Raw genomic sequence first — 16,266 nt, 5'->3', positions numbered from 1 at the left:
CCCATCACACATTGGCCTGGGAAGGCTTGATGAGGTGGGGAGGACATCATCTCTGGAACAATGGAATAATGTTATTTGATTTTGTATTCTATTTATTGTTGATGTAAAGGTTTGTGTAGCTGCCATCTGGCCACTCTATAGGTTAATTGTTGGGCATGCAATTTGCTGCCAAGATACACTATATTGCCAAAAGTATTCACTCACCATTCAAATTTACATTTACGGCATTTAGCAGACGCTCTTATCCAGAGCGACATACAAAAGTGCTTTGCTATATACCCAAGAAATACCTCTGCAGAATAGACTAAGAATTCAACCTCCAAGCTTAGACATTACTAAGCACAGGACAATAAGGTGACCACTCTGCTCTTCACCCAAGTACTCTGGGAAGAGGAGGGTCTTCAGTCTGGGTTTGAAGACAGCGAGCGTTGGACTCTGTTGTTCGGACACCCAGGGGAAGCTCGTTCCACCACTTCAGTGCAGGACAGAAAAAAGCCTGGACGCTCGTCTTCCATGGATTTTGAGGGATGGCGGGTCGAGCCGAGCCGTACTTGAAGCTGGAAGGGCTCTTGGTGCAGATCAGCTTTTGACCATTGCTATCAAGTACAGAGGGCCTGGTCCATTCTTGGCTTTGTAGGCCAGAGTCAGGGTTTTTGAATCTGATGAGGGCAGCAGCTACAGGAAGCCAGTGAAGAGAACGCAGCAGTGGAGAGACATGGCTGAATTTAGGTGTTCCAATCAATTCCATGGCTACAGGTGTACAAAACCAAGCACCTAGAAATGCTTCCACAAACATTTGTGAAGGAATGGCTCGCTCTCAGCAGCTCAGTGAATTCCAGAGTGGTACCATGATAGGATGCCACCTGTATAACAAGTCTAGTTATGAAATTTCCTCACTACTAATATTTCACAGTCAACTGTCTGTGGTATTATAACAAAGTAGAAGCGATTGAGAACGACTGCAGCTCAGCCTCAAAGTGTTATAAATGTAAAATGACAGAGCAGAGTCAACGGATGCGGAGGTCAGCAACCTCCAAACTTCATGTGGCCTTCAGATTAGCTCAGGAACAGAGAGCATAGAGAGCTTCATGGAATGGGTTTCTATGGCTGAGCAGCTGCATCCAAGCCTTACATCAACAAGCACAATGCAAAGCATTGGATGCAGTGGTGTGAAGCATGCCACCACTGGATTCTGACAGCTGCTGAAATCCCCCCCTTTTTTCAGTGGGTACACATCAATAATACATCAAATGTGTTTTAATGACTTTATCGTCAGGACTGAACAAGAGCTGAAAACTCCAATAATCAACCCAAACATTATTGAGCTATTTATTTATGTATTTATTTATTTATTTATGTATTTATTTTTTGCTTCTGGGCTCATCCTTTAGGTTTTCTTTATTTAGTGTTACACACTTCTGGCAAGAGGTCTCCTGCAGCTCTACCAGAGTAACCCCTTAAAAATACAAAGGTCCACCACTGGGCCATAAGTGTTATTACAAACTTTTACTACCAGAGAATACCCCCACCAGTTTGTACAGAAGTCAGTAGTGTGTAATAAGCCTTTCTCTGTTGATGAGTTATGATTTTAATGTTACAGAATGCTATTTAGCCGTTTTGCCATTTTCTTGCCATTGTTCTTACTCAAATAATCATCAAAATAATTGATAGATTACTCAATTACTGATTGATCACCAGTCTACAAATAAAAACCCAGATATGAAAAGAGCAGTGCAAAAACTTTATTTTGAAACAAGGTTTTAATTAAATGAATGAGAACAGCAGTTGGCAAGCTAAGGCTGTGCCAATGTTACTGTGCAAAAGGAGATCCAGGGATCAAACCTACAAATACAAGATATGACAATGACATGTGTTGTGTGATATGTTATAGTGGCTTCATAGTGAAGATAATTCATTCATTCATTCATCACTAAGAAACTGGAAATGGTCAACGTGGCCTGATCTAACCCTGTGTGTTGTAATGCTGGGATTATTTTCACCAGGTGAGCTGCGTTTAATGAAGATTCATTGTAATATCACACTGCAATGAAGGTGCAGGGCAGCACTGCCACACATGAATACACTCTTAATGGGCTGGGTCAGTTCAGCATTAGCACAGAGTGGCTCTCCTGGCCTATTAGCATCATTCTGCTGAGCTGAGTGGAGCGGTGTCTTGGGCAGGTTTAGAGCCAGGCAGCACTGAAAAACACTTTCACTGCAATTTGCATTCTTTCTGATCTTGGTACATGCAAATGAGTTGCATTACATATGGAAGAGCAAGAATCCAGAGAAGGTGCTGACACTATTGTAACTGTCAAAAATTTTAAGACCGGTCCAAAGACCAATATACACCTGGTCTCCTTTTTCCAGCAGAAGAATGGCCCTGTTAGCTCCATTGACATCTTTATGGTTGCTGTTATAATCGTACGTGGACACTATTTGCTGTCCGTTCTTGCGCAGATGTACACCCATGCTGTTTTTAGCATTTGCAAAGGCAGAAAAGCCAAAGTAGTACACCCCTTTCACTGGTGCTGTGAAAATTCCTGAAAAGCAAAAACCAAGCAAAAGCAATTACTAATTGATATAGTAAAAAATAAGAACATGAATTTAAAAGATGAAATAAATAAAGTTGAATTGTGTCCATTAGATCAGAATAACACTAAGATGTGCACTGTAGCCCATCAACCCTAATGTTTGAACACTAAAGATATAAATATAAATAAAGATATGCAAAATTTGCACTTTACCAGTAGACGGGTTGTATGCATTTCCACTGTTTACAAAGACCTTCTGGAATTTAAGAGTAACCTCAGAATTGTATCCTCCAATCGTTTGACCACCCTCACCAAACAGTGAAGCTGAGAAGGCCACATTAGGTTTATCTGAACCTAGAACACAAGCAATAAGACCAAACATGGAGATAGATGGATAAGTGTACACTTGTATAGATGAATAAATACATGGTCCATGCATTCATGCTGATGGTGCCACATTCTGAGCCTACCATCTGTGTGTCTTAGCAAACATTGAGATTCCTCAGACTTTTCAGTGTTGGTTAGTTGTCACTCACTGCAGCCTCAGCTTTCTGTTCTTAGCTGACAGACGTGGAACCCACAGTTGTGTATTTCTGTTGTAGCCCATCCTCCTCAAGGTTGGATGTGCTGAGCTTTCTGAGATGCTTTGCTGTTTGCCACAACTCAATAGAGTGGTTATCTGAGTTACTGTAGCCTTTCTGTCAGCTCCAACTGGTCTGGTTATTCTCTGGTGATTGCTCTCATCAAGAAGGCATTTGCATCTGCAGAACTGCTACTCACTGGATGTGTTTTCTTTATTACACCAGTTTGAGTAAAGTCTAAAGGTTGTTGTGCTGAAAATCCCAGGAGGTCAGCAGTTCTAGAAATACTCAAACCAGTCTGACACCAACAATCATGCCACTCTTAAAATGACTGAGATCTTGCCCTTCCATTCTGATGATTGATGCGGACAATATCTGAAGCTGCTGGCCAGTATCTGCTTGACTTTATGCATTACACTGCTAATTCAGACATTTGAATGAGTATGGGTTCATAGTGAGTGTATTTTCTAAAGGTTGAGAGGCTCTGTCTTACCGGCTATCTGCTTCTGAAGTTCTTCCAACTTAACCTTCTGCTCTGCCACTGTGGTTTTCAGTTCTTTCAGCTCCGAATGAAGTTCAAGGCTGCACTGATTTCCTGTATACACAAAAGAGAAACTGCTATGGTGTCACCTCCCCCTGAAAAGTGTACCCTTTTAGGAATTAAATTTGCACAAGTTCTCAGGTCCAGCCAATTATACTCTGATTGTTTAAACTTGGATATAGAGAAGAGCCCTGACCTCATTGTGGGCCTCATTGGGAAAGACACATGGCAACAGGGCAAAGGTTTTCCACTCTAGGTCTATTTTTCGATCTTTGTCATTGAGTGCTCGGAGTGTGCGCTCGATGAAAGCTCAGTCAATTGCACAAGCACCCCTATCTAGAAAGGTGGAGAAAAGTCCCTGAAAGTTTGAAGTCAACTACTTGGTGGGCTTGGTGATGCTTGTGTAAGGGAATACAACACTGCCCTTGACAAACCTTTTTACCCTCTTTCCAAAAGATGTGTTTGAAGTTAAAGTTGTTTCTTTACTTTTAAATTGGGCTGCAAGGCTAATGCTGCTAATAGGTGATGAAAGTCTAAAGTCACCCAAAGGTTTTCCCATCAATACATGCACATTTCTTTCATTCTGCTCAAACTGTAAAGTGTAGAAGAACCTTCTAAAAGACCTTCTAACATATATCAATAGATACGTAGCAAAGCTATTGATGGCATTAAATGGATAGTACAATAAAACTGTAGCCAGGTTTCTGCACACAAAATAGCCAGTATAGCTGTATAGCTTCTGTTTGGTTATTTAAATTTGGCTCTTGTAATTTACCAGCAGTGACTCCCATCAATAATGCATCTTTTTTATCGTATGAATGTTAAAAAAATACAGAAGAGCAAAATGTCATTTTTAAATGGTTTAAACAGCTATCACAATGGTTAATGACTGATGTGGCCATAAGGAATGGTTTGTGTAGAAGCTTTTTTAAATTTTTGTTTTGCTAATTGGCATATCAAATGCTTTGCAAATGTGTGTGTGTGTGTGTATGTGTGTGTGTGTGTGCGAATATCCCATAATTTCTGGTTCAATTAACATTTCACTGTGGACCTGGGCCTGCAGTACACACAAATTACTTAGTAAGCAATTATGCTAACAAACCTCTGCTTGGTAAGTTTTGGTTAGAAAAAAAAAAGCATTAAGTACCTTTTTTATAGATAGATACAGCCAAGCCAGCTCTTCATTGATCATGACTTGATTCAGTATTGTTTTCAGCATTGAAAAGCATTGTTTAAATTAATCTAAATTGAATTGAATTCATTAGCACCGTCACTGTTAGACTGCCACAGTCAGTGTTAAATACATTGTTGCTGTCACACAAAAATCTGTCCAAAATGGTAACTTTACAGAAATATGTAAAAAACTTTTTAACTTTAAATGAATGGTTTTGAAAGATTTTTATTTGATTTTGTAGCATTTCTATTGATCATGTTATTAGCCAGTTTAAAGGAGAACTGCCAGTCTAAAACTCAATCAGAAAGTCAGCAATTGCAAAAATGGAAACACAAGGTTTTAAGACAGCAATGATTTCCTTGATGTTTGATCTAGAACAGCCAAAAAAAAAAGTTACGTGCTACTAGAATCCAACCGGGGCAGTAGCAGAAATCGACTTTATAGTACAGGTTGCCTTTATTAGTATAGCATATTCCTTTGACAGAAAATTTTGACACTCACGGTCCGAATTAAAGGCCTAGCTCTAAAAGTCAAGCTTTGTCAGTGGGTGATAATATAGTCTCATGAACTTACATTTTAAAATATGGTCTATTCTTGCTCAGTAATTTGTTTTAAAACTGTATTTAAAGATGAAATCAGATATATACTTAACATAATTGTTACCATAAGTATATATATGGAATAGTGAAAGTATTTATAGAAAGTATATAAAAGGTTCAGATAGATATCTAGAAAAGGCTCTTGGCATCTAAAAATGTCTGTCATTAACAGCCCGAGCACAGTACTACAAAAGCACACACTTATTATGATTTAATTTGATTACATTTGGATAAGTAAAAAGTTCTGGAAAGCCCTTCGAGCTTCGACTACATCTCGGCTTGACCCGCCATCCTTTAAGATCCACTGAAGACAAGCATCCAGACTTTTTTCTGTCTTGTCACCAAAGTGGTGGAACAAACTTCCTCTGGGTGTCCGAACGGCAGATTCGCTCACTATCTTTAAACCCAGACTGAAGGCCCTCCTCTTCCGAGAGTACCGAGGTGAAGTGTAGTGTCGAGTATTGTGTCTCCATACTGACTTCTGTATGGAGTAATACCTACGCTTAGAGGGATCTTTTGGATCCTAGCTGGTACAAACTAGCTAATGTTATTTTTTGAGTGAACAGAAACTGGACACTCTGTATGAGAGCGTCTGCTAAATGCCTTCAATGTAAATGTAAATGAAAGTGGAAAATGGACTTGCTCTGTTTTTCACCTGCTGTCTTGGATGGCGTCTACCGTAGGTTAGGGTACATCTAGAACACTCTGGTGCACAGGACAGAATATAAACTGAGAGTTGAAAGCTTTTTGAACAGGCTCAGATCATTTTCATTATAAAGGTTACACTAATGTATGTATTCTTCCAGTGAGCCACTCTCGATAATGCAGTGGTGGGCCAGTACACATAATGCAGCTTTGTGGTACATGGAAGTGCAGGAAATAATGCATACTGTATAAATATGGGGGATCTTGTATAATGCTGTAGCTCCATTTTAAAAGTCTTTCAGGAAAAAGTTTCATGTTATATATGTTTAAAACAGAATAGAGATGTACTGAAAATGTTATGTTGGTAACTATGGTAAGGTACACAAAAGTTCTAAAGTGAATGATGTCTAATGTAATTTGCCATAGTCTAATTTGCCATACTTATAATATTAATAAGAGAACAACCAAAAAAATAAGCAATAATACTCAAGAGGAAGAGCTTGACAAGAACATGATATTATCTCAAAGTATAGTTCAGCCATCAAGTGTATTATTGTGATTACACCACAGTTCCGTTGTTGTTGTTAATTGTTAGATTTTAAGATAGAGAGCACAGAAAATATGATGTATGTTTATTAACAGTCTGAGAGGTGATAGTGCTATTCGTTATCACCACACTACTAAAACACCACCATCAGACTACACCCTTCAGTCATAAGGAACAGTTTAATTTCCCAAACATCAGAGTTACAAACAATGGCCAAAACATTACACAATTACATGCTCCCTCTGATTTGCTGATCTAATTCTGTGTCTCGTACCGACCTACCTTCCCACCTAGCAACTGTAGTGTATGTACATTGGCTCTGCAGGTATTTATAGATCTAAAGGAATGGTATGGAGTCGAGAGACAATATGGTGAGGCCCATGGGTTAGCCTTAAATGGGAGAGCATGAACCATTCCCAGGCCTAATTTGGTAAAGCCATACATGAACTGAACAAACATAGTATGTGACAATTGATTTACACCCCTCATGGAGCTAAACAGTGACATCCTATATATGGAAATAGTGCAACAATACATGACCTGTAGAAGGGTATAAAATGTGAGATGCTCCTCTGTCTAGGGAGAGAGAGCAGAAGGGAATTGAGAATTGGCAGGCTCTCTCCACACTGTACTTTTAAATAAAATGTTTCATCATTGCAATTGAAAGACAGTGGTCACGAGTCTCCTTTCAAGAAGAAGTCCTTCCAAGAACACCACAACACAACACCTCTGATTTTTGTTCCATTTTAACCCCCTGGTGTCTGTATTTAGTGTACTTCTGTTTGTTTTGGGATGCTTTGCGTCCAGCATTAAGCTATCATTTGGTTTTAGTTTTTATTTGTGATACTACAGTAAAGGCATTATCATCAAATATGTTGGCTAATGTGTTTTTAAAATGAGTTATTGTTATAAATTGATGTAATTGTAAGTGCAGGCATCATTGCTAGGTTATGTGTTTATGTAGCGGAGTAATACTCTCAGCCATTATATTATATTGTAGTAGGAAACACATTTGTTATACTTGCAAGTAGTCATTATCTCTGTATCCCGGGCACCCCTACAGTGTAATTCACTTTTACACCACTGCTGTAAATACAAATTGTGCTTTAAGAACCCCCTCATGGGACAGCAATAAATGTGCATTTGTTGAGAGACACAGAACTGAGAGATAAAGAAGCAGCATTTGAAGTGAAAGTAGTATGTGGACAGAGGGTTTTACACAAATATCACTCTGGCAAGAGATCTAATGCAGCTGTACCAAATTTACACAGTGCAGTAGCAGCATCCTGGCTTGGAGTGGCAATCACAGAGACCCAATTCACCCCATTTCAGTCAGTTGAGAATTAGCATGATTCTGGTTCAATTGCTACATAATGCTTGCTAGATAGATAGATAGATAGACATATATACTTATATATAGACAGACAGACAGACAGACAGATAGATAGATAGATATATATACTTATATATAGACAGACAGACAGACAGACAGACAGATAGACAGACAGACAGACAGACAGATAGATAGATAGATAGACACAATTACACAAGATTGGCACAATTGTCCTAAATCTGACCCCTGCTTCACTACTTACCTATTACATGTTTAAGTTCATCCAAAACAGTCTTCTGCTCTGCTACCATGCTTCTTAGTTCTTTTAGCTCAGACAGAATATTGGAGCTACATGAATATTCAGAGTGGATCCCATGTGACCCTGCAGAGCTGCCATCGTCAACCTGGGCCACAGTAATGTGGTACAGTGAAAAAGCAATGAAGATCAGTGTTCTCATTGTGAAGTTTAAAGGAGTCTGCATCATCCTCCATTATATAGGCTAGGACAGCTCTGTTCTGTTGTTAATTAACTTCACGCTTTATAGTTGTTCAACTTGTGTAAATATTATAATCGCTTCTAGGAAGGCCTTCAAAGGGCTTCATTGTACTAAACTTTTTTTGTGTCTTGTGTGAGAATAATTAACCATAATTTATCAGCCTCTCCAATGTTTTCAGTTCTTTTGAAAGTCAGTAAGATCGCGTCTTGCACAACTTAACAGCCGGTGGTATGGCCTTCATTAATCATTAAGTTTCACTGCAGAAACAAAGAGGTTTGCAGCTGGTTGTGTTAGCTTTGTGGTTAGCTTGTGTAGATGCAGAGTTACTTTTGCAACAACAACAACAGGATACACACCCAGTCCATTTATCAGGACCTATTTAACCCCAAGCCCTAACCCAAACCAAACCCTAAACTAACATCTCTAACTCTAACCTTAACTTAACCCTAACCCCCAATCTAAACATTAACCCTAACTTAACCCTTTTCTCTTACCCTAACTCTAACTTAACCTAACCCATGACCTAAGCCTAACATTATACTGACTTCTAACCCTAACCTAACCCTGAACCCTAACCTTAACCCTAAAATAACCAAACCCTAACACCTAAACCAAACTAAACTTAACCCTAACTTAGCCATAACTCCTAACCCTGAACCCTGAACACTAATATTAACACTAAATGTTCTGACCCTGCAGGTTAGAGCGACCCCTGGTGCATAGCATAGGGAAGTGCAGCACATAAAGTTTAATAAGGAACCAGGAAGTAAATTCAGTGCTGCCTAGTATAGAGCTTGGAACTGTTTGTGTAAATAGTTGATCCTGCTCCATCCACATACAACAGCTTCTAAAAGTGGCAATATCTGTGAGTAGTCTCGTTACAGAAACTATATCTCTCTTTCAGCCTTGGTATTTAGACATGATGATTGTATATCTTGTGATTGTAGATGTTTACAGTATCTCAAACCATACTGTGTAGCATATGTAGTTCTATTTGTAGCTTTGTCCTTACGGTTTATTCAAATTAAGGTAATTGTATGAAGCTCATTGTATTTCTATATTTTTGTTCTATTTTGTATTTAACAGTTTCACAAGAATCATCTGAGTAAAACCTCAAGCAAAACGACACATTGTTTTCACTGGATTTATTTGGATGACTTGTTTAGCTGACTGGATAACTGAGTACAGCTACATTCAGTGAGGCCAGTACAGTGAAAAGATAAGTTCAAGAGACAAGGCTGTTAGCTGGATATTGGATTGCTCTTGTAGAGTCACATTTGGCACTGATCCTGCCCAGCATTTCAAGTCAAGAAAGCATTCTTCATGCATAGATAATGCTTGCAAGAAGATAGTAAAATGGACACACAATCAGTTTCATCTCGCTCATCAAAATCATCGAAGACGTCTGCTGTTTCAGTGGCTAGCATGGCAGCAGCCAAAGCAAGGGCAAAAGCTGAAGCTGCCCAGAAAAGAGCTGCTTATTCAAAGAAAGAAAGCGAAATCAAAATAGAAAAAGCCCGCGTTGAAGCCGAGGCTAAAATGGAGAAAGCTCACCTTGAAGCTACACTGGATGCACTAGAAAAAGAGAGGGAAGCAGAAGCTGCATTAGCTGAAGCGGTAGTAATGGAAGCAGCAGTTGCAGATCTGGAAACTTTTGAGACGGAAAATAAGGCTGAATTCCAACTTTCACTACAAAGCGTGCAACAACGCACAGAGGAGTATGTCATGCAGAACTCCCGTGGCGGTGACAATAGACAACCTGAGAGACCTCTCCATCCTGAGGGAGGCATCATCCACATTAAAAACTCCCCTTCTCAGGCATTAGGTGACGAAACAGAGCTCAAAACTCCATCTCCAACCTACCACGTACTATCTAGTTACCCTGAAGATGTTACCTCAAACAGTAACAGAGATTTTAGAGTAGAGCAGCATGTCAACCTTTACCACAACCTTCGTTCTTCACAACAGGTATGTCACTCTGCTCATGATGCCACATCTACAACGCGCTTACCCGGCAGTAACCCAGCAAACCACACTAGTAGCAACACAGCCACATTAGACCTTGCTAAATATCTGGCACGAAGCCAGCTAGTATCATCGGGGCTTGTCAGGTTTGATGATAAACCAGAAAATTATCTGTCATGGAAGTCAACATTTATAAGTACTGTAAAAGACCTAGACCTTACGGCTGGTGAAGAATTCGACCTGTTAATTAAGTGGCTAGGGAGAGAATCAGCTGAACAGGCACGCCGGATCAAGTCAGCCAACGTGAGAAGTCTGTCTGCTGGTCTGCAGCTGATGTGGGAGAGGCTAGATGAAACATATGGCTCTCCAGAAGCTATTGAGAAGGCCCTCTTCACAAAGATAGAAAACTTTCCAAGGATAATGGGAAGAGAGCCTCAAAAGCTTCGTGAATTGAGTGATCTTCTTTTAGAGCTTGAGGTGGCTAGACAGGATGGCTATCTACAAGGGCTCACGTATTTGGACACAGCTAGGGGTATAAACCCAATTGTGGAGAAACTGCCATATGGCTTACAAGAGAAATGGATGACCCAAGGGTCATACTACAAGCAAGAACACAGAGTCCCTTTTCCACCGTTCTCTTTCTTTGCTGAGTTTGTGCGCAGAGAAGCTAAGGCACGCAACGACCCTAGCTTCAGCCTAACAGCACATGCATCCTCCAGCAGAAGGGACAGGTTTGGAAACGGCCACAATAATGTTCGAACACCTGTCTCTGTCCATAAAACTGACATATATGCAACCCGTCCGCATGCTGGCAGTCCGAGAAAGGTGACTGAAGACCCAGATAAACAGTGCCCGATACATCACAAGCCTCATCCCCTCAAGAAATGCAGAGGTTTTAGGGAAATGCCATTGGAGGAACGTAAACAGTTTTTGCGAGAGCATTCTATTTGTTTCAGGTGCTGTGCCTCCTCCAAACACATGGCTAAGAACTGTGAGATGACCACTAAATGTGCAGAATGTGAAAGCAACAGGCATGTGACCGCTTTACATCCCGGGCCAGCTCCATGGCTTGTCAAGTCTTCACCCTCTCTCTCACAGGACAGCGGGGAGGACGAAAATCCTTCCAATTCAGATGTCACCTCCAAGTGCACTGAGGTATGTGGAGGTGGTTTCAGCTCCAAATCATGCTCCAAGATATGTTTAGTTAAAGTCTATCCAGCTGGCTGTCGCAATCAGATCAGGAACATGTATGCAATACTAGATGATCAAAGTAATAGATCACTAGCAAGAACAGAATTTTTTGACATGTTTAACATAAAGGATACCGTTGCTCCCTACACCTTAAAGACCTGCGCCGGGGTGATGGAAACAGAAGGTAGGAGAGCTACAGGCTTCATTGTGGAATCGGCTGATGGCTGGATGAGTCTTCCATTACCTACGCTCACTGAGTGCAACATGATTCCCAACAACAGGAGTGAAATTCCTACACCCGCAGCAGCTGAAAGCCACAGCCATCTAAAAACCATAGCAGATAAAATACCACCACTAGATCCAAAGGCAAAGATACTTCTGCTATTAGGGAGGGATATTCTCAGAGTGCACAAAGTGAGAAAACAGTACAATGGGCCCCACACTGCTCCTTATGCACAGAAATTGGATTTGGGCTGGGTAATAGTTGGAGATGTGTGCCTCGGCAATGCCCACAAACCAACAGATGTGAGCAGCATGAAAACACACATCTTAGATGGTGGCAGGCCGAGCCTATTCATCCCATGTGACAGTCACATAACAGTGAAAGAAAAGTTTGACCTTCCAGACAAACATCATCTTCATACAACCATAAGAAGCTGCCCAGAGAATATTACAGATCAAACTCTTGGTGAGTCTGTGTTTAATCATACTAAACATGATAACCACCTTGCCTTGTCAATGGAAGATGTTTCATTCCTAAAAATAATGGGAAAAGAATTCTTCAAGGATTCCACAAACAGCTGGGTAGCACCTCTACCATTCCGCCAACCACGAAGGCGTTTGCCTAACAACAGAGAATACGCCATGAGTCGGCTTAGATCTTTGCACCGCACTCTTGCCAAAAAGCCAGAAATGAAAGCTCATTTCTTTGACTTTATGCAGAAGATATTTGACAAACATCATGCAGAGCTGGCACCTCCTCTAAAGGAAAGCCAAGAGCGTTGGTATCTGCCATTTTTTGGTATATATCATCCACAGAAGCCAGGGCAAATTCGTGTGGTTTTTGACTCCAGCGCAAAGTTTGATGGAGTCTCTCTCAATGATGTGCTCCTAGCAGGGCCAGACCTCAACAACAGCCTAGTCGGAGTCCTCCTCAGATTTCGAAAAGATGCTGTTGCAGTTACAGCTGACATCCAGCAGATGTTTCACTGCTTTCTTGTACGTGAAGACTGCAGAGATGTGTTGCGCTTTCTGTGGCACCGTGATAATGACTTTAGTCAAGAGATTGTAGAGTATCGAATGAGAGTGCATGTGTTTGGGAACAGTCCTTCTCCAGCAGTGGCAATCTATGGACTCAGACAAGCAGCAAGAGAGCAAGAGCAGGAATATGGCAGTGACGTGAGGCTGTTTGTCGAAAAGGATTTCTATGTGGACGATGCCCTTAAGTCATTCAGTACAGAGGCAGACGCCATTGATGTTCTCAAACGAGCACAAGAGATGCTAGCAGTCTCCAACCTAAGGCTTCATAAAATAGCCTCGAACCGGGCCACTGTAAGGGATGCCTTTCCTATGGAGGATCGAGCCAGCACTATCAAAGATTTCAATCCTTCCGCTGATGGCTTATCTGATCAGCGCAGTCTGGGTATAAGATGGAACATCGTAACAGATACTTTCACATTTCAGGCTCCTGACACTAACAAACCATACACGAGACGGGGTCTTCTGTCGGTAGTGAACAGCCTGTTCGACCCTCTTGGTTTCCTTGCACCCGTTATCATTCGAGGGAGGCTGCTACTCAGGGAGCTCTCCTCTGTATGCAGTGAGTGGGATGTACCCTTACCCGAAAATAAACATGAAGAATGGAATAGATGGCTGGAATCTCTTCAAGAGCTGAAAGAGCTACACATCCCACGAACATACTCATCATTCTCTCCTTCCAGTGCCCAATGCACAGAAGTGTGTATCTTTTCAGATGCTTCAGTTAAGGCTATCGCTGCTGTTGCTTACCTGAAGGTCACAGATCAGGATGGACATACTGAAGTAGGATTCCTCCTTGGCAAGACAAAACTTGCTCCACAACCTGCACTTACTGTTCCTAGATTGGAACTATGTGCTGCAGTTCTTGCTGTTGAAATTGCTGAGCTCATTGTTAAAGAAATAGATTTAAAACCCAGTGCAATACGGTTCTACACAGACAGCAAGGTAGTTTTAGGCTACATTTGTAATCAGTCAAGGCGGTTCTATGTGTATGTTAACAACAGGATTCAACGCATCAGACAGTCCACTCTACCGAAGCAGTGGAACTACGTACCAACTGAACAGAATCCTGCCGACTGTGGTTCAAGGTCTGTCTCTGCAGCTCAGCTTCAAGGTACAACATGGCTTACAGGTCCATCCTTTCTCCACCATCCAAAAGAAGTGCCCTCGACAGACCCAGTTGTATTTAAACTTGTTGACCCAGAACACGATGTGGAGGTTCGAGATGAGGTGAAGGTCTTGTCCACGCACGTGAAAAGCCAGTTGGGATCAGGACGATTCAACCGATTTTCTACTTGGAAGTCTCTTGTCAGGGCGATAGCTCACTTGTCTCATATCGCTCACTGTTTTGTACAGCCATCGAATACCAAAGGTTGCAGTGGGTGGCATATCTGTACGAAGGGCCTTCTAGAAGATGCTTTGACTAAGGCAGAGAACATAATTGTCAAAAATGTGCAAAGTGATGCATACTCCAGTGAATTCCAGTGTATTGAATTAAAAGAAAGTCTTCCCTCACACAGCTCACTCTTGAAGCTGAACCCTGCTGTCGACAAAAATGGTTTGCTACGTGTTGGAGGACGTATAGCTCAGGCAGGCCTTGTGGACACAGAAACAAACCCTGTAATTGTTCCAAGTCGTTCGCATGTCACAAGCCTACTTGTTAGACACTATCATGAGAATGTGCAGCATCAAGGTAGGCACTTCACTGAAGGGGCTATCAGAGCAGGTGGGTGGTGGATTGTTGGTGCAAAAAGACGCATCAGCAGCGAAATCCAAAGGTGCATAAAATGTCGCAGGTTGAGAGGCAGCATGGAGGTACAGCAAATGGCAGAATTACCTCATGAGCGACTGCAATCAGACCCTCCTTTCTCCTATGTGGGCCTTGACGTATTTGGTCCGTGGGAAGTGACTGCAAGGCGGACTAGAGGAGGTCAGGCAAACAGCAAAAGATGGGCAGTGCTGTTCACGTGCATGTGTACTAGAGCAGTCCATATTGAGGTAATTGAAGAGATGTCATCTTCAAGCTTCATAAACGCCCTGCGCAGATTTTTTGCCATCAGGGGCTCTGCCAAGCAATTGCGCTCTGATCGAGGTACAAATTTTGTTGGAGCGTCCAAAGAGCTCAAGATGGACAATGCTGAAGATTCTCCTGTGCAAAAATATCTACTGGACCAAAGATGCACTTGGGTGTTTAACCCACCACACTCTTCACATATGGGAGGTGCATGGGAACGCTTGATAGGGATAGCACGACGTATCCTTGACTCCATGCTCCTCCAACTTGGACGCACACAGCTTACACACGAGATCCTTACCACTTTCATGTCTGAGGTCACAGCCATAATAAATGCACGACCCTTGATCCCCGTCTCATCCGATCCAGAGTGCCCTCTCATCTTGACTCCAGCTATGCTCTTAACTCAGAAAACGGGTAGCTCTCCTGTTCCCTGTAGTGACGTCAGTGAAGGCGAGCTGCTGCGCCATCAGTGGAGGCGAGTACAGAGCTTGGCGGATACATTCTGGAATAGATGGAGAAAGGAGTACCTGTCCACGCTACAGGCTCGTCATAAATGGCAGCGCAAACGACCAAACCTGAAAGAAGGTGATGTGGTTCTTCTGAAGGACAGCCAAGCCAAAAGAAACAAATGGCCAATGGGCATTATTGTAGATACCATTGCCAGCAAAGATGGGTTGGTTAGGAAAGTACAAGTGAAAGTGATTCAAGACGGAGTGGAAAAGGTGTTCTCCAGGCCAATCTCTGAACTGGTATTGCTGTTGCCACAAACTTTGACAGTATAGTACATACTGGATCGTGGTATCATAATTATGATACCAAGCGGGGAGTGTTCTGACCCTGCAGGTTAGAGCGACCCCTGGTGCATAGCATAGGGAAGTGCAGCACATAAAGTTTAATAAGGAACCAGGAAGTAAATTCAGTGCTGCCTAGTATAGAGCTTGGAACTGTTTGTGTAAATAGTTGATCCTGCTCCATCCACATACAACAGCTTCTAAAAGTGGCAATATCTGTGAGTAGTCTCGTTACAGAAACTATATCTCTCTTTCAGCCTTGGTATTTAGACATGATGATTGTATATCTTGTGATTGTAGATGTTTACAGTATCTCAAACCATACTGTGTAGCATATGTAGTTCTATTTGTAGCTTTGTCCTTACGGTTTATTCAAATTAAGGTAATTGTATGAAGCTCATTGTATTTCTATATTTTTGTTCTATTTTGTATTTAACAGTTTCACAAGAATCATCTGAGTAAAACCTCAAGCAAAACGACACATTGTTTTCACTGGATTTATTTGGATGACTTGTTTAGCTGACTGGATAACTGAGTACAGCTACATTCAGTGAGGCCAGTACACTAAACTTAACTTATCCTAACTGAACCCTA

The 16,266-nt window shown here is 41.6% G+C and overlaps 1 protein-coding gene across 1 annotated transcript; it reads right to left on the bottom strand.

Annotated features, from left to right (window-relative positions):
* Nucleotides 1–1,727: 1,727 nt before the first annotated feature.
* LOC140560844 (complement C1q tumor necrosis factor-related protein 3-like) lies at nt 1,728–8,428 on the bottom strand. The gene is made up of 4 exons (XM_072685450.1): nt 8,217–8,428; nt 3,609–3,710; nt 2,748–2,888; nt 1,728–2,543 (listed from the first exon to the last, which is right to left on the bottom strand). Exons 1-4 carry the CDS (start codon nt 8,410–8,412, stop codon nt 2,263–2,265), a joined length of 720 nt encoding a protein of 239 aa, XP_072541551.1. The 5' UTR covers nt 8,413–8,428; the 3' UTR covers nt 1,728–2,262.
* Nucleotides 8,429–16,266: the final 7,838 nt, after the last annotated feature.

The sequence above is a fragment of the Salminus brasiliensis genome, chromosome 8 (assembly GCF_030463535.1).
Source record: "Salminus brasiliensis chromosome 8, fSalBra1.hap2, whole genome shotgun sequence".
In the NCBI taxonomy this organism is placed as follows: Eukaryota; Metazoa; Chordata; class Actinopteri; order Characiformes; family Bryconidae; genus Salminus; species Salminus brasiliensis.
The sequence above is the reverse complement of the archived record's forward strand: the minus strand, read 5'-3'. Positions and strand labels throughout refer to the sequence as shown.